This window comes from Daldinia vernicosa (assembly GCF_022497035.1).
Source record: "Daldinia vernicosa strain CBS 139.73 unplaced genomic scaffold F5Y00scaffold_44, whole genome shotgun sequence".
Lineage (NCBI taxonomy): Eukaryota > Fungi > Ascomycota > Sordariomycetes > Xylariales > Hypoxylaceae > Daldinia > Daldinia vernicosa.
Window position 1 is genome coordinate 200,900 of NW_025953960.1, and position 20,599 is coordinate 221,498.

The 20,599-nt window shown below is 47.2% G+C and overlaps 9 protein-coding genes across 9 annotated transcripts; 6 read left to right on the top strand and 3 right to left on the bottom strand.

The window, feature by feature from the left end:
• Positions 1-1,387: 1,387 nt before the first annotated feature.
• Positions 1,388-1,765, top strand: F5Y00DRAFT_264619 (uncharacterized protein; the record flags this gene model as incomplete). Its single annotated transcript, XM_048011686.1, has 1 exon — positions 1,388-1,765. One exon carries the CDS (start codon positions 1,388-1,390, stop codon positions 1,763-1,765), a length of 378 nt encoding a protein of 125 aa, XP_047862353.1.
• Positions 1,766-2,565: 800 nt separating this feature from the next.
• F5Y00DRAFT_244085 (acetyl-CoA synthetase-like protein) lies at positions 2,566-5,586 on the bottom strand. Its single transcript, XM_048008770.1, has one exon. The coding sequence runs from the start codon at positions 5,530-5,532 to the stop codon at positions 2,644-2,646; it is 2,889 nt and encodes a 962-aa protein (XP_047862354.1). The 5' UTR covers positions 5,533-5,586; the 3' UTR covers positions 2,566-2,643.
• Positions 5,587-6,819: 1,233 nt separating this feature from the next.
• F5Y00DRAFT_264621 (PLP-dependent transferase) lies at positions 6,820-8,635 on the bottom strand (the record flags this gene model as incomplete). Its single annotated transcript, XM_048011687.1, has 8 exons — positions 6,820-7,303; positions 7,372-7,623; positions 7,683-7,883; positions 7,937-7,948; positions 8,015-8,157; positions 8,222-8,367; positions 8,421-8,474; positions 8,545-8,635. The coding sequence occupies 8 exons, from the start codon at positions 8,633-8,635 to the stop codon at positions 6,820-6,822; spliced, it is 1,383 nt and encodes a 460-aa protein (XP_047862355.1).
• A 491-nt stretch (positions 8,636-9,126) lies between these two features.
• F5Y00DRAFT_272057 (NAD(P)-binding protein) lies at positions 9,127-10,257 on the top strand (the record flags this gene model as incomplete). The annotated part of the gene is made up of 2 exons (XM_048012907.1): positions 9,127-9,601; positions 9,684-10,257. The coding sequence occupies 2 exons, from the start codon at positions 9,127-9,129 to the stop codon at positions 10,250-10,252; spliced, it is 1,044 nt and encodes a 347-aa protein (XP_047862356.1). The 3' UTR covers positions 10,253-10,257.
• Positions 10,258-11,456: 1,199 nt separating this feature from the next.
• F5Y00DRAFT_272059 (aromatic prenyltransferase) lies at positions 11,457-12,872 on the top strand (the record flags this gene model as incomplete). Its single annotated transcript, XM_048012908.1, has 3 exons — positions 11,457-12,082; positions 12,164-12,646; positions 12,734-12,872. 3 exons carry the CDS (start codon positions 11,457-11,459, stop codon positions 12,870-12,872), a joined length of 1,248 nt encoding a protein of 415 aa, XP_047862357.1.
• An 850-nt stretch (positions 12,873-13,722) lies between these two features.
• F5Y00DRAFT_254671 (taurine catabolism dioxygenase) lies at positions 13,723-14,803 on the top strand (the record flags this gene model as incomplete). Its single annotated transcript, XM_048010199.1, has 2 exons — positions 13,723-13,866; positions 13,940-14,803. The coding sequence occupies 2 exons, from the start codon at positions 13,723-13,725 to the stop codon at positions 14,801-14,803; spliced, it is 1,008 nt and encodes a 335-aa protein (XP_047862358.1).
• A 189-nt stretch (positions 14,804-14,992) lies between these two features.
• F5Y00DRAFT_145538 (uncharacterized protein) lies at positions 14,993-15,771 on the top strand. Its single transcript, XM_048004424.1, has 2 exons — positions 14,993-15,398; positions 15,453-15,771. The coding sequence occupies exons 1-2, from the start codon at positions 15,182-15,184 to the stop codon at positions 15,758-15,760; spliced, it is 525 nt and encodes a 174-aa protein (XP_047862359.1). The 5' UTR covers positions 14,993-15,181; the 3' UTR covers positions 15,761-15,771.
• Positions 15,772-15,782: 11 nt separating this feature from the next.
• On the bottom strand, positions 15,783-17,038 carry F5Y00DRAFT_254672 (FtsJ-domain-containing protein; the record flags this gene model as incomplete). Its single annotated transcript, XM_048010200.1, has 2 exons — positions 15,783-16,873; positions 16,936-17,038. The coding sequence occupies 2 exons, from the start codon at positions 17,036-17,038 to the stop codon at positions 15,783-15,785; spliced, it is 1,194 nt and encodes a 397-aa protein (XP_047862360.1).
• Positions 17,039-17,299: 261 nt separating this feature from the next.
• F5Y00DRAFT_145541 (ATP-dependent RNA helicase MAK5) lies at positions 17,300-19,983 on the top strand. Its single transcript, XM_048004425.1, has 3 exons — positions 17,300-17,608; positions 17,658-18,803; positions 18,852-19,983. Exons 1-3 carry the CDS (start codon positions 17,357-17,359, stop codon positions 19,716-19,718), a joined length of 2,265 nt encoding a protein of 754 aa, XP_047862361.1. The 5' UTR covers positions 17,300-17,356; the 3' UTR covers positions 19,719-19,983.
• The last annotated feature ends 616 nt before the right edge of the window (positions 19,984-20,599 follow it).

Here is a 20,599-nt window from a genome sequence, read left to right on the forward strand (position 1 = left end):
GGGAGTAAAAACTCGGACAGTAGATCGGGCCGTTAAAAGCTCTAACCGGGAAAAATGACATATTAAAATCCATAAGAGCGCTATGAATTTGGTTACCTTATATTGCTCTTTTTTTTATGCCCCACGGGAACATCCGGGGTCATCAAACTCCATTTGCGAACAACCGGGGAAGCCTGAAATGCACTGTATGTAACTGATATTGACTCAAATACTTCAGGAAAGTGTCAAAAAAGAAATCATGTGGGCTTATGCGCTTGTGTGGCTAAGACATAAATATGTTCCTCGCGCCCTGCAGCTTGTCTGTATCTCGACCTCATTTGTGGCTTCTTACAGGCCGACGGTCCCGCCCAATGCAACCATAAATTCGGGTAGCGCAGACTAATATATATTCCTATTATATATTCCTAATTTCCTATAAACTTTGTGCTACCCACCTATTCCAGCAATGCTTACATTACGTCTCTTGAATTAATTCCAGAGCCTACGAAATTTCATGTGATGCCGAAGCCGTGGAGTGTTGCACCGTCGGCCTCCGGATATCGAACTAGCCGGGAGGAAATATCGGATTCCAGTCGGTCGGATTTATATCGCCTACTAAATAGGAGAGAACCCGACCCCCAACCCCTGACTCGGTAATAGCAAGTCACCTGACCTCTTTGACTGTCTACTTAACAACTGTGCCGTTTGAGGCTGTGCGCCATATTTTAACTAGGCCATCCCTCGACGGATTGCGCTTAGATACTGCATATTCAGTAAATTAAAAAAAAAACAAATAAGTGCAAAGAGAGTCATCTGGGGGCTCTTGGGATGCCGGAATGGTACGACTAATCTCATGGCTAATATAAAGGAGAAATAGGTGAAACTGAACTTAACACGTCAACTTGTGGTGATAGAAAATATAGAATTTGATTTCCAAGCACCTAAGTATAGATTGAACTTTTGAAACACTGAGTGTCGTTTTATTCTTAACGTTAACATTGATTCAGAAAGGTGAGAAATGGCCGGAAGAGATTCTAGAATTGATATTAGAATGAGGTCATAGTTGAAATTCATAGGACGGCAAAAATAACAGGTCTCAGCTTCTATTATTTCCTTAGAAGATATCTACTATGCCATCTAGGGCTTAAGTTGTTGAAATTGCTGGTCAACTGAGTTCGGATGATGATTTGAAGACTTTCCCTCGAGCATGCACCTGCTGTTCTGAAAGTGGTATGCTGTCGGCGTAAGTACTGCCATTTCATTCTATAAATAACAGAGAAACCCTGTGCTAAAATGATACAGCTTTTCACAAATTTGCCCTAATACCGATCCGTCTCTCCTCGGTATAGATGAAGTCTATCAGAGTCTCGTTGCCTCGGACGAGAATTGGCCGATGTGTGCTACATAAATGGATGCTTTCCCTTGTGACAGCACGCTTGGATATACGCCCCCTAGCGGAGACGACTCCGCGGTTTTCTATGAGCCCGGGGAGTTTCCGCCTAACGGAACAGCCACTTCCTCTAATGTCGCCGGAAGTATCACGAGCCCAGTCAGTGGAGCGACGTACACATGGACGTATGATGGACTTACGCGTACCGTAACAGTAGCGAGTGCGGATTTACAACCTACGGATGCGGCAAATACCAGCGACGAGGACAAGGGAGATAATGAGAGCGATATTACGGAAACCGAAAACAAGAAAAAATGTGGCCCCTTCACAGATGTCTGGGTTACTGCCTATCTGCGGACTAATTCTATTACTGGTCACAATCCTTTGAATACCTAGAGGCGGCTATGAGCAGTAGCTATTTGGGATATGATTTTCTGCCTCACTTTGAATAAATTCGGATGTCGGATTTAAGGCTGTAATCATTATCTGATTCATAATAATGAAGTATTATCATAGAGGCTGAGAAGAGGTCAAGAAAATCTCGACAGCAATATGACTGACGACGTAGCCAATCGGATTATAAGATGAAGAAAGGCGTATAATTCTTAGATGTGTGAAGATAGGTACCTACCTAGGTAATTAACATCCCATTGTCGTCTAACTGCCTAACATATAATAAAGCTATGATTCAAATCTTGCGTAAGGTTGTGGCTATGGGCTGATGTTAGTGAACTACATCCTCGTGTCCATTATTAATTTATTATTTCCCTATGAAATTCCACCTCCTGGTGTTTGGTAAAAGGGAACATGAGACATCTTTTTCTTACATCTAAGCCGTAACTTATTCGGAAGAGCCACCTCCTAACTATTAGTTGAATAACTTGAGTAATCAACTAGTTAGCGTATTTTCATTCAAGGACAGAAAGACTTGTGTGCCACCAAAAAACGTTTCGCCTTGTTGATCCTTCTTTTAAGCGCGTGGTATATCCAGCCACGGCCGGTTTTGTGGCCTGTAGTCAATTAAGGGTCGGCCGCAAGCCACCGAACCGCGGACTAAATAATTCAAAAGGTAAAAATAGCAAGCTTTAATAGAGGGGTAATTACTATAGGTAGGCGGGGTTTATCAAGATTATCAAAATAAGGCGTAAGGTCTATGCGTGCATTTGAGATGAAGCAAAGTTCGTTTGACGATAAACCGGAGAGGTTAGGGGTTGAGGATCTACAACTAAATTATATTATCATAGAGCTATCTATTTTTACCAAACATCGCTTTTTTACAGCCCTCGTTCCCTCAATACTTTCCGCAGCGTCTTGGCAAAATTAACCACATACTCAGGATTCAACATGGTATAATGCGCGCCCTCTACGTGGTGGAAGCGCACATCGCTCCGCACGAAGCTCTTCCACGCCGCCAATCTATTCTGGATCCAATCTTCCCTGTTCTTCGCCACATGGCTCAGCGGGTCCGCAACGAAGACGTCCATTCTCGCAACGCTACCCTCGGGCTCGTAGTCGACGGCAAGGCCTTGCATATTTGACGCGAGACCAACCCAAAGCAGGTAATACTCCTCGTCGAGGCCTAGCTCGTCCCAGCGGGCCGGGTCGCTGTACATCTTCAAGTAGCGGATGGCGTCGAGGCGGCGGCCCTCGCGCTCGAAGGCGCACAGCGCGGGCTTGTGCGTGTACGCCGTGGCCTCGTCCATCAGGCCGACGAAGTAGAACAGGTGGATGACGCACTCGTCCCACAGCAGCTCGCGCATGCGGAACTTGATGTGCGGCGGCAGATTCCAGCTGCCGCACAGCCGGACCTCGTCGCCGCCCGCCTCGAGCAGCTTGGTCACCTCGAACGCGACCATTCCGCCGAACGAGTACCCGGCGATGGCGTAGGGCCCGTGCGGCTGCCGCTTCTTGATCGCCGCGCGGTACGTCTCGAAGACCTCGTTTAGCGAGTTAAACGGCGTCTCGCCCTCCGCTGCGTTGAAGCCGCGGGCGCGGAAGGCGTGGATGGGCCGGTCGGTGACGTGGTGCGCCAAGTTGACGAAGACGAGTACCTCGCCGACGCCGGGGTGCACGAGCCATAGCGGAGTCTTGGTCCCGTGGGGCTGGAGCGTCACGACGGGGTCGTACTCGTGCTTCTTCTTTCCCGTGGAAACGGCGACGCGGGATGCGATGCCCCTGGCTGTGGGGTTTTTTAGGATGTCGGTTAGACGGATGAGCTTTTCGTGGCCGGAGGCTCTTAGGAACCCGTTCAGGCGCTGCATGATAGCTACGAGGTCCATAGATGTTGCGCCCGTTGAGAAGATGGAGTCGTTGACTGAGAAGTCGTCTTCGAATCCCATTTCGAGCTGTTGTCCGATGATATACAGAATTGCGGCCTCCTCGATAGTCTCAGGCTGGCCGCGAATTTTCTGACGATATCTTGCAATAGCTTCGTCATTGGTGGCCTTCTGCTCTGCGAAGTTACCTTCTTCTAGGGATGCCTTTAGTTTAGTCCGCGACAGTTTACCTAGTGTGGACTTGGGCATGTCTTGAACATTTAGCGGTATAACCGTGGGGCGGGAGTGGGTGTGCATGCTACAGGTGCGAATAATGCTGCTCTGAGCCTCGTACCGAGCCTCATCGTCATTTTCGTCGTACGAAGGCAGGTAGAGTACCACCACGACTTCGGTGTCTGCCTTCGAGGTGTCGCGCACGGCGAAACAGCAAAAATAGCTTGGTGTCGTCCCGGGGATTTCCGCCTGTTCCAGGGCCGAGTCGAGTTCGTGGGGTAGATATTTAACGCCGTTGATATTGATCATCTCTTTAGTGCGACCGTCTAAGTGTAGCTGGCCTTGGTTATCAATGTAGGCATTGTCTCCGGTTCTGAACCATCCATCGCTGGTGAACGCCTCGGCTGTAGCTGCAGGGTTGTTGTAGTACCCCTTAAAGATCGCTTCGCCGGTGATTTCAAGACTGCCGCTTTCGCCTCTAGCGACTTCGGTTCCTGGACTGTCTAGGCGAGCGATGCGCATTCGCAAACCCGGCATGGGTTTGCCTAATGAGGTGAAACCCAGACGCTGGGAGCTGTCATAGCTAGGACACTTATCATTGACAATGCACCCTGCGCAAGTTTCTGTCATACCAAAGGACGGCTTGAAGACATCAGCAGGGGCACCGTACCGACTTAGCACGGATTGCAACCCGACGCAGACTTCGGTGACGTTCGCCTCGCCTCCCGTATCTATATATAGTGCCTCCAAGTTCAGATCCGGATCTAATGTGGATGCTCCTGACTTGATCAGTCTGAGTATCTTGGCCAGCAAGAAGTTCGGAGCGAACATGCGTGATACGCGATGGCGGCTAACTAGGTTTAAGAGTTGTACTGGGTCGATAAGGATATCGGCGGCGGCAACCTGGATCTGTGAGACACAAGACACTATGGCGAAGATGTGGCAATGGACGAGATTAGCGACGTGGTCCATGTGAGTCCACGACAGGAAAGGGCTTTCTCGATATTGTAAGTTGGCTGAATCTCTCTTTCCCCTGAACGCGGCAAGGAGTTGTTGGTGTGTCAGGGGGACGGCTTTCGCATTACCGCTGCTTCCCGATGTGAGCATGACGGCGGCAATGCTTGACGGTGATGTCTCAGGAGAAGGTGTCAGGGGTCTCGAATCTGTGAGGACTACACTATCCAATTCTTCAATGGTGCTGATGTTGATACGCTGTTCGCCTGTTTGCTCCAAAAAGGGGCCCACCAGGGACCGTCGAGTAAGACATAACGGTCCGTTGAAGGTGCTATGGAGATGACTGAGATGCTTCTGACGGTCCGAGGCACTCTGGCTGAACATGCCCGGCCCCGTGACGGAAGGGATAGCCCCGGCCAATAGAACGGACCAGTACCAGACGATACTATCAAGAGCATTGTCGAAGTGGACGAGCACAACAGAACCGGATTTGCACAGGTCTTTCTGCTTGAGTTTGCTAGCATTAGTTTCTGCTAGGTCCAGAAGCTCCCTATAAGACAGTTTGAGCGCCGCTTGCGGGGCACTGATGTTGTTCGCTGGGTATGCCAAGATGCCCTCTGCTGTATGATTCGCAGCATATTTGAGGGCATCGACAACGTTGTCGAATTGGTAGTCATTTCGTGACATGGTGGTCGTCGTAGCAATCACTGCTGTTTTCATGCTTAGATAGGGGGCTTTTCATAGTGTAGCAGATCAAATAAGAAAGAAACCCGGTCATATACTTGTGTACTCTACCCGCTATCACATACTGCCCCCCTAAAAACAGTTGGGGCGGTTGAAGTCAGGGAAGGCTATACCGGAATCTGACGAGAGAAAATTACGAGGCATTGGAAGGATTGGGATCCAGATGACGAGCACCGAAACTAGACGTAGTTCATTTGAGGCGTCCAAAACATTTCTTCATCTGTGACCGCTGGTCAGAAATACGCTCAACCAAACTGCCACCGGGCCGTCCTAAGGAAGCTACCGTCGACTCTCCGTCATCATCTCGGTGAGCATCGTATGATATGAACACTCAATCTCTCCATAAACAGTATCTAATCGGGCTATCATACAAATCTGGATCTTATATCCCTGGATACGAACTCACACAGGTACTTTGTTGTGATTACGCAATATAATTTTACCATTGTTCTATAACCTGTCCTCGGGCTGCGATGGGGAGTCCGTACACATCATTCCGACTGTGTTGGTTACTGCAGTTGGTAAGATCGTGGAACATCAATGCGGCTTAATCCCGCCAACCGCATATAAGCCGTCTTTGGCATCCTTACGGTCGTACGAATCCTTACTGTGTAATAACGGTAATAACGGTTCTTTCTTTTTATTGCGTTCGCGCCGCCTATGTTACATCTGGATAGAGGTGGTTGCCCCAAACGGGAAGATATGCATCCAGCTCTCCTCCTTTCAAATGACTTTTAATGGGACAAGCGGAGATGCGATTAATGCATCGGGTTTGTCAAATGCCTAGTGGTTTATTTTATGTGATTTAAGTTGTCTACCTTAATAGCGAATATCTAACTAGGAAACACCTATTTCGATCTAAAGACATATGGATTGTTCTGGTCAAGATCGAGCCTAACTTCATCAGATGGAAATCAATATTACCTAGGTAGGTAGCTTCATGTTTGAATTTTTCGTGTTGATGAAATCCCTTAGGGCAAGGTAAATCACGCAACAGTGACTTCCAGCTTATGCAAATGACCGCCAACGTGAAAATCGGAGATAATTACCGCCATCGTCGTGGCTTGATCACCTCATCTTGAAAGTATATGATACTCGTAAGGATTTTCATGACGTTGTTAGCCTTATTTATATTTGAGGCGCGGACAGACAAGTTCCAGTAAAAACTCGTATAGTACTCTGCATATGTAGGAAATGTGATGCGTCATAATGGCGCTGAATTACCTAGTATTACTCTCACCGGTAGTTCCATAGATGATGTTACTAGGAGAACACTTTCGCAGTTGGGCTAGACAATCCATTCTTGTCTATACGCCCCGGTACGAATTTCCGCACCCAGTCCCCCCAAGCGTCGTCTACTAGTTGAGCCATCCGCCGACAAGCTTCGTAGGCCTGTTCCTCTGTAATAAGACTAAAACTGGCCCTTAGTTGATAAGTCTTGCGATTATCGGGCATGAAGGCAACGCCTGGGATCGCAAGCAAACCATATTCCATTCCCTTCTTACTCAGTAACTCGAATGTGTCTTCCCCAGGCGGGAGTCGTAGCGTTAGCCAGAAGAATAATCCCGCAGTTGGCACATCCCATGTTGCGCGATGTTCAAGATGCATCTCCGCGGCGGCTGAGAACACATCTCGCTTCCGCCGATAGAAACCGCTAGCTTTAGCACAGTGCTCTAGGAAACCTGTGTGACCCCAGTGTCGAAAGAGGGATAGAGCTAGCATCTGAGTGGTAGATGAGGGTTGAAGGCTGGGACGTGCGTTAATATGCTGTAGAACCATGAAGAAATTCGCTTAAAACCTGTTCTGATAACGTACTTTATATTTTCGGTGAGCTTGATGACATTTTTGACGATGGGTAGAGGCCCGGTGAGGACACCGAGCCGCATACCGGCGCTCACGATTTTACTCATTGAATCAAATCGTATTACCCGGCCGGTTTCTCCATTGACCTCCCGCTCGAGGGCAAGGTAGCTACGTGATTTTCCGTTTGAACAGTCCTCAAAGTTAAGAAAGTAATATGCGTCATCCTCTAGAATCATGAAGTTGAATTTCTTAGCTAGACGTAAGCTTTCATTCTGTTAGCTATCTGATCCATTTTACATCGTGCTTGGTGAAATACTGCTCACATTTCAATTTTGCGCCACTCTGGACACGATCGGCCAGTTGGATTAGATCCAGTGGGAATAGTATATAATACTTTAGGGCGGGGCCGATTTTCAGGCCACTGGGATAGTGATCTCTCTAATTCAAAGGGATCTAAGCCGTGTCTGTCTGTTTTGGCTTGGATCAGCCCGTAATCTTCTGCTTGGAGAAAACCTACAACGCCCCTATTCTTGCAATCAGCCAAGACGTAATAATAATGGAAAAAGGAAAGCCTTACGGATATGCTGGCCTAATTACTTTGGCATTAGTACATCATCTCGAAATCGGCAGTTGAGCTTCAAATTAAAGAACTTACGTCTCAATGAGGACTGAGTCGCCTGGATCCGTCAGAACTTGAAATGTCCTATGTAGGAGTTCCTGGCTGCCGTTTCCGATACAACAAGTCCACCCCTGGCTTCTATCTATGCCATGTAATTCACATTGAAATTCTTCAAACCACTAAATATTTATATAATTAGATACATTAGAATAATATTCATTTTAGGTCGGGTATATTACCAACCTTGACTAAGTCTGGATTACCCCCTGGCAAACCATATTGTAGGCCATCTGTAAGACCATTTTCTCGTGTCAAGACGATCTCTTTATTTGACCCTTTAAGAGACAGGGTAATCTTTTCAAAAGGGAATACCTCTGGATTTGGTTTCCCTGGACTCTCATGTTAGGCAGTGATTTCGTTGGAGGGCGGAGAGGATGCATACCAGCAACGAGCGAGATCATCCCCGGGAGGTTTTCGAGAGGGAGGAGTCTTCTGACTGTGGATATTTTAGCACACTGACAATCGTCTTTGATTATATCGATATATGTGTGAGGATCATCACTTACTGGCCCCTGGTGCATATCGCTGCACGCGGGTTGATAAAAGGGGTGTTGGGTCGAATACAGTTACTTCTCTTGAGTGAGCCACAGACGCCATCTTGGAAAATTTGACAATGAAAGTCAAAAGTCATAATGATGAAAGCTCACCTAGATTGTTCTGATCATCTATCAGATATAGGTAGGTAGAATTATGACAACGACCCGCTTTATTTAATAACCTCGATATTTCGATAGGGGTGTGTTCTATTTTAAAACCATGTGGCGCCCCCTTATTCCTTGCGGCTCAGCAACATGCCCAATTCTATTCCCGAGAGACTTGTCGACTTACACCGGCCTTGCTGGCTTCCGGATCGACCAACCGTTTTTTTGGCTGACAGGTCTGTGTAACCCATGGTCTCCGTTGGTTGGTAAACAAGAGTTAGGAGTCGTGTAGGACTTACGTATGCTAAATGGCAGCACCGACGCCTTCGGGTCCGAATTTCATATTCTTCCCTCCGAGGAGCGAATATTCCCGGCCTCAATAGCCTATACTTACCTACTTTTTCCTCCGACTTCTTAGATCTATTCCTTTAATTCCCACTCATCCTCATGTCATCAGCTTGGAAACAGCTACACACGGGCCGAGGGCTCTACAAATCATTCTTACATCTTGGACGAGTCCAACAACGACAATCCTTCAGTAACTCTGCATCATTAACCATGAACGTTGCTCTACTTACCGCCTGGGGCAAGCCACCCAAGTATATCACTGGGGCACCATCCCTCCCAGCCCCGTCACCGTCTCAGCTCCAGCTCAAAGTACTAGCTGTAGGCGTCCCTCGCGCCGTGAAAGGTCGCGCACTTGGGAAACATTCCAGCGTCAAGGGTGGGCTGCCTTATGACCCCAGCGTTGATGGCGTCGGGTTAGATGAATCTACGGGGAAAAAGTACTATATTGCGCCCGTGGCGGCCCCCCTTTTCGCCGAGCGCGCTAATGTTGAACGACACTTAACGGCCGAGCTGCCTTCGGAAGCTGACCCTGTCACTGTGGCCGCACTAGCGAATCCCGTCAGTAGCAGTTGGAGTGAGTATTGCCTAGATTTATCCTGTCTTCATTTCACTACACACTGTTCCGGGAAATAGTATATTGATGTCTATCACTGCAGTGGCCCTGAATGTTCGCGTCACTGGCGGCTGCAAGGGGCGTAACTTATTTATCGTCGGTGCTACTTCCGAAAGTGGCCGCCACGCCGCCCGTGTTGCTCGCCAGCTCGGCGCTGCCAAGATTGTGGGCGCCTCACGCACTCAAGAGACTCTCGACAAGGTCGAGGGCCTTGACGAACGTGTTCTTCTTACCGACCCCTTCGAGGTACCGAAAACAGTTGGACCTATAGACATCGTATTAGACTACGTCGGCGGCCCTACCAATGTGGCCGTTATGAAGAGTGTCGAGATACAAGAAGGCAAGGGCTTACAGTATATCAGTGTTGGTGGCGTCGCAGGACATGAGAACTTGGTTATACCGGCCAGTTTACTAAATGCCCGAGATATCCGCATACTTGGATCTGGAATGGGTGGTATCACAATGGATGATATCCTGAAGCAAATGCCAGGGTTGGTTGCTTTTCTTAGCAAGATAAAGAGGCCTGCAAATATCGTCACCGCTCCTTTGGCTGACATAGAGGCTGCTTGGGACTCTACTGGGGAGAAGGAGAGACTTGTGTTGATCCCTTAGAGGGCTGTGAAATATGTCCCATCTTGACCACTAGTTCTTTAAAGACCAAAATAGGTAGATTGAGTAAACAAAGCACTACATTTCGCTCCTTTATTTTAAGCTCTTTAGCCTATTTTACAGATTCCTTTAATTCATTCGTAATAGACCTTAATAGAGCACAACTCTAGCTAATTCGGTAGCTTGACCTACTAGGAAAAATGCGTCGTGAGACTCCTAGAGTTTAATTAGAAATCACTATTCGGGTACTACTCGGATTTAGGAGATGATGGATTGATGACGCCTAAGCTTCCTCTCCGAATAGGCTATATGTTGCGCTACTCGAAATTCAGCGCCGTATTATGCATTGTGCGGATGATATACCTATATAGGATTCATATTTCGAATGGTATTCAAGTGTAGGTTCAGGTTTCCGTAGTGGTGTGTAAATTCACGCAATTATAACCGGATCTATATTGTATCGTCCGTTTAGTATTACCTTAAAATACTGTAGAGTCATCCGAGCGTATCCGGACAAGCTTATGGGTGATCTTCGTTTAGCTGAGCCTTCCTATGGGGCCAATATAACATTTTATGCTAGTGAGAATCTGACATGGCATATATACAAAGGACCTAACTAATGCAACAGAAAATAATAAGAACTAACAGCTAATAGCTTTAATACCGCATTAAAGACGTAAAGGCCTTCGAATACGTACATGCCTAACTGTTTTTAGCTACATTGTTTCTCTCCTATTCACTAAGTGGCTAGGAAAAGACGGCTATCCGGCAGTTATATGAAGGGTACCTGCTAGAGGTCTGGTCTACTCGAGGGCTGATAACTACCTAGGGGTCAAGAAGGATCGGGGTTCGGAACACGGGAGACTGTGAGAGGTCCTGGTGAGACTGTTGGGGAGACCTGTTGGTGACTACCCCTGGAACAGAGTATGTATGCCGTGTCCCATTAACGAGACTCCTTGAAAGCTCCTCGCACAATAACGTTGCTGTTTCCCTACTCGTTAGCTCCGTCTCGTGACAGGCATATTATAAGTCCCTTCATTGTAACGAAGACCCTTCCTTTTTTGATTTTCAACCGTCACTAGGTGGTAAATACTTCGATCTTCCAACCTCATCTTATTTGTGGATTGGTGTAAAATTACTCCCCCACAGATACCGAAGTAGCTACCTTTTCTAACTTGCTCCTGAAGCCTTAGACAAGAAGCTGATAATGGCAACAACGCCAGATGAAGAGTTTTGGTCAAAACATGCCCGCTCCACTCTAGGACCGCTATTGAGTTTAGCTGGGACATATACAGCTTCGGATCAAGCTTCCCATCTCCGATTCTTCGATGAGCACGTTGCATCTTGTCTTGGATCACAGCATGTAGAGCCCAAGGTAGAGTACTGGGCAAGCCCGGACTTGGCCGGAACGCGTTTTGAAGTCAGTCTTAATCTGACGACCCGGGGTAAGGCGAAAGTACGTTTAAGCTTTGACCTCATACGAGATGGAACCGGACCGGATACGTTCGGTGAGAATAATGCACGCGAAGTGTTACACCGTCTATGTTCGGCTACAGATGGTGATCCTAGGTTGATGGACCACCTCATGGAAGCATTTTTCCTGTCACCATCCGAAACGGAAGCCTTGCGCAACAAAGTCCGCCCGCACATGCAAATCCCGCCAGCTTGCATCGCGTTCGAGCTTGAAGGAGACCGGCAAATCCTGAAGGCTTACATCCCGGTTTTGAGGAAAGCCGCCTTGGGAAAGTCGGCAGTGGATGTCACTTTGAATGCGCTCCGCGACCTAGAACCCCTAGGATACGACTTATCGTACAACTTAGATCTGCTTGACGAGTATGTACTGTTCTATTATCTCAACTAAAGGGCATACACAGGAAGTAAAGATGGCTGACAAAGGACATGGGATGAAAATAGATACCTAGCAAACCGCCAAGGCGAGGTAAATCCTGTAATGATAGGAATTGACTGTCTAGACCCAAAGGCAAATCAAGGCAGCCGCGTTAAAGTATACGTCCACTGCAAGACCTGTACGTTTGCCACAGCCCGAGATGTCATAACTCTTGGTGGGCATCTAAGTGGCGAGCCTACGCTGAAGAAGGTGAACCTTTTGCGATCCATCTGGCACTTGCTACTGAACGAACCCGACGGTATCCCAGACGACAAAATCGACACTTGGTTAAAGCATGAGCGTGCCCCCGGCGCGGCCTTTTCGGGCGTTCTGTTCAGTGTAGACCTGGCGGCTGGCAAGAAGATGCCTGATATTAAGATATACGTGCCCGTGTTCCAGTATGCCGAGCGCACCGAGACGGCGTATATAAACACCAATGCTGTCTTGAAGAAGGTTGGCCACGAGTGGGGCCAGACTGGACGATTCAATGAAGTAGCTACGGCTGTTTTGTGAGTGCTCCTTCATCTCCCCTATACGTTTTGGATGCGGTAACAGTACGTTCATCATGTAAGAAAACTAACAAGTGAACAATGAAGTGGAGGACAGAAAGCCCACGGGCAAAGCCACCTGTCCTACTCGTATACTGAATCTAAAGGGGTATACCTGACGGCGTACTTCAGCATACCTGTTTTTCATGGGGAGCAGATAACTAACGCTTACAATATCTTGGACTAGAAGGCTCAATGGTAGTGGTGTTTATTAATCTATAAGAACATATTATAGATTGCGAGTACATTGTGTATATATCTCACTGGTGGGTTTCCTGTTTAGAGCAACCGTCTTTTCAGGAAGACAACATCTAAGCTATAGGTATTAAACCTAGTCTTTCGAGCTTGGAACTCAGCTACTTCAGGTGCTTCGTATTTACAGGACCCGGTTGTTATCATACCTACTGGTCCTTGTGCTCCCCTCTTTACCCTTGAAGTCAAAGGAGAGACACTAAAGTCGGTGAGCAAGAGATTATCATGGTATAGCAATATATTTTCTGATTTCATATCTTTTTCAGTAACTAATATTCCATGTAATATAACAGTTATAAAGTGATTGAAGTATTGTTAGTACGTCCTATTAGCTGTAAGCCAGGGGTTGATGTTGGCTTAACTGTACTGGACCATTCGACATCACCTCTTGGTAGCGGATTGAGCTATGTTAAGTGCTGCTACCTTTAATAAGTAATCATTACCTAGCTCTAGACTAACGCTCAACCTGGATAGCGATCTGCTATTTATATCCTTCCTTCGGGATTCAAAATACGCCTATCTAAGGAGTCGGGTTTAAATATCGCTGTCATGAGACTGCGCGATTCTGCCGCCAGTTGCATACCCCGCACGATTCCTTGTTCGCGGTTGTGACCTACCTTCGGCAGGTATTTGATTCGATTGAGGGCTACTATTGGTTTATTTAAGTTTCAAACGTCTCCTGTCGTGATGTTGCAACTTCAACTCTGTCTTTGGATTGAGGGTCTTAGGACTGCAGATGTGATATCAACGACCTAATTACGAACATCAATACTAACAGCGACAGCATGCCTGGGCTTATCCAAGAGTCACCCTTCAAAACCATCACGGTCAAGGAGTTACATCCTGCGTTCGGTGCTGAAGTCAGTGGCGTTAACTTTCAAGACCTGTCTGGCGAGCAGTTTAGAGAAATAGTTGCTGCCATGGCTAAGGTAAATAGGATACTCATCTAACACGGTTGGACACAGCCTTAATAACAGACTTATAACTAAAATCTGCGGTCAGTACGGTGTGTGCGTCTTTAGGAACACGGGTCTGGATGACATAGCCCACGTTAGATTCTCCGAACGATTCGGGGAGCTTGACAACATCCGCCGATATCTTATGGGAGGACGGAAACCCCGATACGAGCTTTACGAGCTGTTCGACGCGGGGAATATAGATGCCGAGACTGGTGGGATCCTCGATCCGGAGAGTGCACGGGCGCACTCTAATAGGGGTAATGGGCTCTTCCACGCGGACTCGACATTTAACCCGCGGCGAGCATCGTTCTCTCTTCTACGCGCCTGTGAGCTTCCTCCTCCGGGACATGGAGGCAACACAGATTTTGCCGATTCGCGAACTGCCTTTGAAGAGCTACCTAAAGATCTGCGAGATGAACTCCTTTCACATGACTACGTGGGTGCGCACTCAATGGCTCATTCGCGAAAACTCGGTTCGCCCTCCTTCTTCGAGGACGTTGACCCGACTAAATCACCGATGCAACGCCATCGAATTATACAACTCCATGAGCCTAGCGGACGAATGAATCTATTTATCGGTGCCCATTTACACCATATTGAGGAGAATGGCAAGGAGATCCCGAATTCCTGGGACCTGGTCCAACGACTCAATCAGCATGCCACACAGAAGAAGTACACCACCAGTGTGCAGTGGGACAACCCCAGTGACTTGGTTATCTGGGACAACCGATGCGTGCTACACCGAGCAGGTAGTGGCACCTTTGAGGGCAAATTCAAGCGTGACTTGAGGCGAACGACAGTCCACGATGATAGTCCGACGGCTTGGGGGTTGAATTCAAAGGATATCGCTTGGGAAGGTTTTAACTCACAGGCAAAGCCCAAACACGCCGGAGCAGTTGGGGTGTAAGAATTGATATTAATCTCCGATATTAGTACTCTAATGGCTTGATGTTTCATAGGTCATTTCTTGTAAGAATTACCCATAAGTACTACCGTAGAAGATTACCTTCTGTAAAGTTTAGATTTTAATATAATTGATGCTAGGATTCCTGTATGGCCACCGGTCATTGGTTAAATTCATGGCTGCACCTTGGATGTAGTCTCTGTTAAGTATTAAGTGGGGGAGGGGCGCCAAGTTATGATTCATATATCGCTGTCCTGGGCTTGGAATTTAGTCTGTGACTAATTCAAACTTAACCCAAGACCGTTGTCAAGAACCATATTGCCTGGTGTTTATTATAAAATTAAGCAAATAGTTATACCGTTTGAATCCGGAATCATCGCAATGGTCCTCGAAACAGCACCTCACAATTGGTATAGAGATGAGTTTCTAGTCTCAACCGAACCGCTGCTCGTTCAAGTTGATGCAGTCAATGAAGCGCTGAACTCGGATCTGATGTGGTGGGCACAGGGGCTGCCACGGGACATAATCAAAAAGGCGCTTCATAATTCTCTGTGTTTTGGACTATACGTGCTTCCTAAATCCACTTCGGAGATGGCTGGTAAGTTTCTTTTTGGATTCCTATTCTTAGAGCTTCAGCTTATGTGCCTTATAGGCCAAAGCAGCCCCAAGCAGGTCGGGCTTGTGAGAGTGGTGACTGATGATGTCACATTCGCATATCTTACTGATGTATACATCTTGCCTGAGTATCAGGGGAAAGGCCTCGGCCGTTGGATGATGGAGTGTCTCAACGAAGTTATCCAAGGCTGGACACATCTACGGCGGTTTATGTTCTTGACTAGCGATAGGATGGATCTATATCGCAAATACCTCGGCGCTAAGGATTGGCACGAGTGTGATACGAAGGGCATTTCTATCGGGTTGATTGAGGGACCTGCAGCTCAGCATCCAAAACATGCCTAGCACAGTCCGAGAAATTCTGTATTCAGTCCTTGCTTGTCTTTCCGTAGGCGCCCCCGAATGCCTTTCTCATCTCTAGAGCACGTTTGTAAGGCGGTGCGGTTGGCGGTTGAACTGGGTCTAAGGAGACATGGTCTGGTGGGAGGCGATATGAAGCATCGGAATCAAATGCGGATAAGTCGCCACAAGCAATGAAAGGTGCAATCCATCTAACATCTCCTTCATATTTCGGACGGTGATCTTCTAGTTGAATTTCGGCAATACCGTCCTTGTCCGTTGTCGAAATGAACGCCGGTGTATTATTCCATGCCCCGGTTTCCGAGTTTTGTAGAATTGTCTTTGCGGTAACGGGTAATACCGCGGAGTTCTGCTCCGTCATTTTCGATAGGCGGAAACCAACGCCCAGTGGCTCCTCGAGACTCGCCGAGAATCCTTTAGGAGGTTGGAAATTTAAGCATACGATGAATGCTTCCACACTGCTAGCTCGCGAAGATCTCGGCTTTGCGACATGAACTTTTTCGAAAAATATTTTGAGCTGTGCGTATAGTACGTCAACATTCTTCCCCCTGAAGATCTTCGCTACGAACTTCCCGCCGGGTTTCAAGACGCATAACGCTAGGTTTAACGCCGCGAAGAGAAGCTGTGACTGCACATAAATATCTAGATCGTGCAACCCAGTTACGTCAGGGGCACCATCACTAAGCACTAGGTCGACTGGGTGAGCAGCCTGCTGACTCTTAGTTTTAGAGTCGTATTCGGGGTCCAATGCTTTTAGAAGTAATGGAACAGTAGCCGGGTGAGTAATATCAGCTCGTAGCGTGACAATCCCTGGTAATGGACTAATAGGTTGCAAATCGATTGAGACAATCTTGACATCTTCACGAGGGCTTGACACTATAGGCGATTGCTGTGACCTTAAGGGTTCCGAGTTGTCTGCCGCGGGTAGGGGCCCGAAGAGTCCCAGCATCTGTTGGCGGAATCTAGCATCACGATCTTGCCAAGCTGCTCGACCGAATTTCTCTCCCTTAATTAAAACCCTAGATAGGACTTGCGACCAACTACCAGGTGCAGCGCATAAGTCCACAACCCGAGTGACATTGGCGAAGAGATCAAATTCTATTCCTCGATTAGTATCTTCGTCAAGAATTTCCTCTTGGGTAAGGGGGAGGAGGTTGAACCTTCGTCAAGTTGTAAGAGCTTGAAAGCACTCCTCGCTCGCCACCCTTGTTCTTTAGCGAGCCTGTAATACGCATCACGTTTATCCTTAGAAGATTTCCCCATTATGATTCATCGGGTTGGATGAGCCTCCTGTAGGATCCACGTGAATTATTACACAACTATAGTTCCACTTACAATTTTTTGTACTTGGCAAGAATTCAAGAATTGGGGCTGTTAGAGTTGTTGGTAGGGCTGAATTAAGGTGTGGCCAATGCGCTAATCTCTTATCGGCTCTGCGGCTTTACAAAAATAATCGATAAGATAACATTTGATAAGTACCTGGACAGGGGTCCCAAAAAATTCCGGCATTTCTCTAACAGCAACGAGCGATTGGCGATTGATTGATTCTAACCATCTACGCCACTTAATTCCCTCGACATCATGAATGGGTTAAAGAAGCGGAAGGCGACTAGCCAAACACCCAGCGCACCCGCGAAAAAGAAAGTCAAAGCCCGCGAACCAAACAAAAAATCTACCACCCAAACAAAAGTAAAGAAGCGTATCACTGCCGACTCTCTACGATGGCGCAAAGCCAAGCTGCCCGATATGTTCAACGATGCCGAGGGCTTCTACGGCTTGGAGGAAGTTGACGACGTAGAAGTTTTCCGAAATAGCAACAATACTGTGGAATTTGTATATGAACCCCTGACAATTTAGCAGTTTGGGCACTAATAGGAAACAGAGAGCTGTCGTCCACTCAAGCGACGAAGAGAACGAAGAAGACGGAGAGGACAAGGGTGATGAGATACAGAGCGATGATGAATTTGAAGGGTTTGACGATGAGCCATTAGCGCAAGCTACTTCAAGAAGCGCGTCGCCTAGCCTAACAAAAGCCGACGAGAATATGGACTCGGAGACAAAATCTACTGTGAAAGAAGGCACAAAGGCGCAAAAGAAACAGAAAAAAAAAGATTTAAAACAGACCGAGGATCCGGAGCTCGAGACCAACATCTTCGCTGGAATGGACGCTGCGGACGAAACACAGGATGACGTTGATCTTTCCGCGTGGGTCTCATTAGACCTATCCCCTCGTATTCTTGAGTCTTTGGCCAAGCTGAAATTCCTGAAACCTACCCGTATACAAGAAGCTACAATACCGCAGATATTGGCTGGTCACGATGTCATAGGTAAAGCCTCGACAGGTTCAGGTAAAACACTAGCATTTGGTATTCCAATTGTTGAGAAGTGGTTGGAATTATCTGATAGCGACGACGTTTCCCAAGGTGACTCTAAGGTTCCGCTTGCATTAGTCCTTTCACCGACAAGAGAACTCGCACATCAACTCACAGAACACATTAAGAACCTTTGTGCCGGCTTACCGAATTCACCCTACGTATGCTCGGTGACCGGTGGTTTGTCAGTTTACAAGCAGCAACGTCAGCTAGCTAAGGCAGATATCGTCATTGGAACTCCCGGTCGACTGTGGGAGGTCCTGAGCTCTAGCTCGGAATTGATGAGTAATTTTAGAAATATCCAGTATCTCGTGGTGGACGAAGCAGACAGACTTTTGACAGAAGGACATTTTCAAGAAGCTGCCGAGATTTTCAATGCTCTAGACCGGGTTGAAGAGGATGAAAACGAAGAGCAAGAAGCGACATTTTCGCCGAGACAAACTCTTGTATTTTCAGCAACATTCCACAAAGGTCTACAGCAAAAATTGGCTGGTAAAGGAAGATCTAATTTAATGAGCGAGAAGGACTCTATGGAGTATTTACTGAAAAAATTGAACTTCCGAGAAGAGAAACCCAAGTTTATCGATGTTAATCCGGTATCTCAAATGGCTGAAGGGCTTAAGGAAGGGTTGGTGGAATGTGGCGCGATGGAGAAGGTGAGTTTCGTGAGACTAGAAAATGAAATCTCTACTAACTATTCAAAGGATCTCTACCTATACGCACTCCTGATATTATATCCAAACGTGCGAACGCTTGTCTTTACCAATTCCATTAGTTCAGTCCGAAGATTAGCCCCTATGCTTCAAAATCTAAATCTTCAGACCAACCCGCTCCACTCTCAAATGCCTCAAAAGGCGCGTCTACGTTCAGTTGAGCGATTCACCGGCACGAATCAGGGGCAGTCATCTATCCTCGTTGCAACAGATGTCGCTGCCCGTGGTTTAGATATTCCTAACGTCGACTTGGTAGTCCATTACCACGTTCCTCGAGCTGCGGACGTCTATGTACACAGGTCTGGACGTACTGCGCGTGCAGAAAAAACAGGATTAAGTATACTTCTCTGCTCGCCTGAAGAAGTTGTCCCGACCCGACGGCTTATTGCGAAAGTGCATTCGAGCACTGATAAGGGGGGGTCTAGGAAGAACTTCTTCGTGCAGACGTTAGACATGGACCGAAAGCTAGTCAACCGGTTAAAACCACGCGTCACGCTGGCGAAAAAGATTGCTGACGCAGGGCTTGCGAAGGAGAAAGGAAGCAAGGAGGATGACTGGATGCGGAACGCGGCAGATGAGCTAGGTGTGGAGTACGATAGCGAAGAAATACAGCAGGTCGGCAAGTGGGGAGGACGAGGGGGAGGTCGGAAGGAAAAGCAAAACCAAGCGAGGGCTATGACCAAGGCTGAGCTAGGGGCTCTGCGCGCCGAACTAAGAGAGCTCCTTTCCAAGCGAGTCAATGCTGGCGTGAGCGAGAAGTATATCGCGACCGGTATGGTAGATATGGATGAGCTATTACGCGGTGCTAAGGGGGAGTTCTTGGGTAAGGTCAACGGCCTCGATATTGAAACATTATAGTGAGAATACTATTTAAGTATAGCTCTAAATATGTACGGATTGCCGACAAGGGCTACGTTATCGAACTTCCTAATCTCCTATTAGCGGCACAAGCTAGAGTCATTCCTCCTCAGCGGTCACTCTAATCCCGACAACAGCTTAACTAAGGGATAGGTTGAATAGCGGACAGCCTCTAAGCGGAATGGTCTAGCTTCAACCCATGTTGCTACATAGCAATATTCGGCGCTCTATTACGTCGTTCTTAGAATATGATGTTTTGCCCCAGAAAGGACGCACATGGGCCTCGAGTATTGTGCCGTGAGTAACTGCCGCAGATAGAAGAGGTTTCCAACCACTTAAGACAAGTTCCGTTGTTGATTGTCCTTAAACGTCGTGAATAATACTTGCCGAATCAACGGCTACTCCGGAGCTGTTCCATTAGAGTTTAGAAATTTAGAATCATAATAGCGTAGATCGTCTTGGCCTCGCCGATTGAGGTTAGGTAATATGCACAGGTACCTTGCTTACATTGGTAACATATCCAATATAAGCTATATATCAGGTAGATGTCATGTAACAAGCCATATAATGGACATCTGGGTACTACCCAGCCTCTCATCCTTCTTTTAAGAATTCAGCACTGCTATAGCGGAATACGTAACTGGACGGCAATAGTAAACCGTACATAGATATCCGAGGTACGTAACAAACTTATACGTTATACGTTGTGTGTTCAAAATCCTCCTTACCAGGTTTATCTTGGAAATATCCGATGTAGACGCGCCGGTTTAGACGCGAGCTCTTCTAGAACTGCGCAAAACCCGTGGTAGATGTAATAGATTCCAGTTAGCAAAACTGTACACCTTAGAGAACAGGTGGAGGTTGGAAATTCGATCATCAAT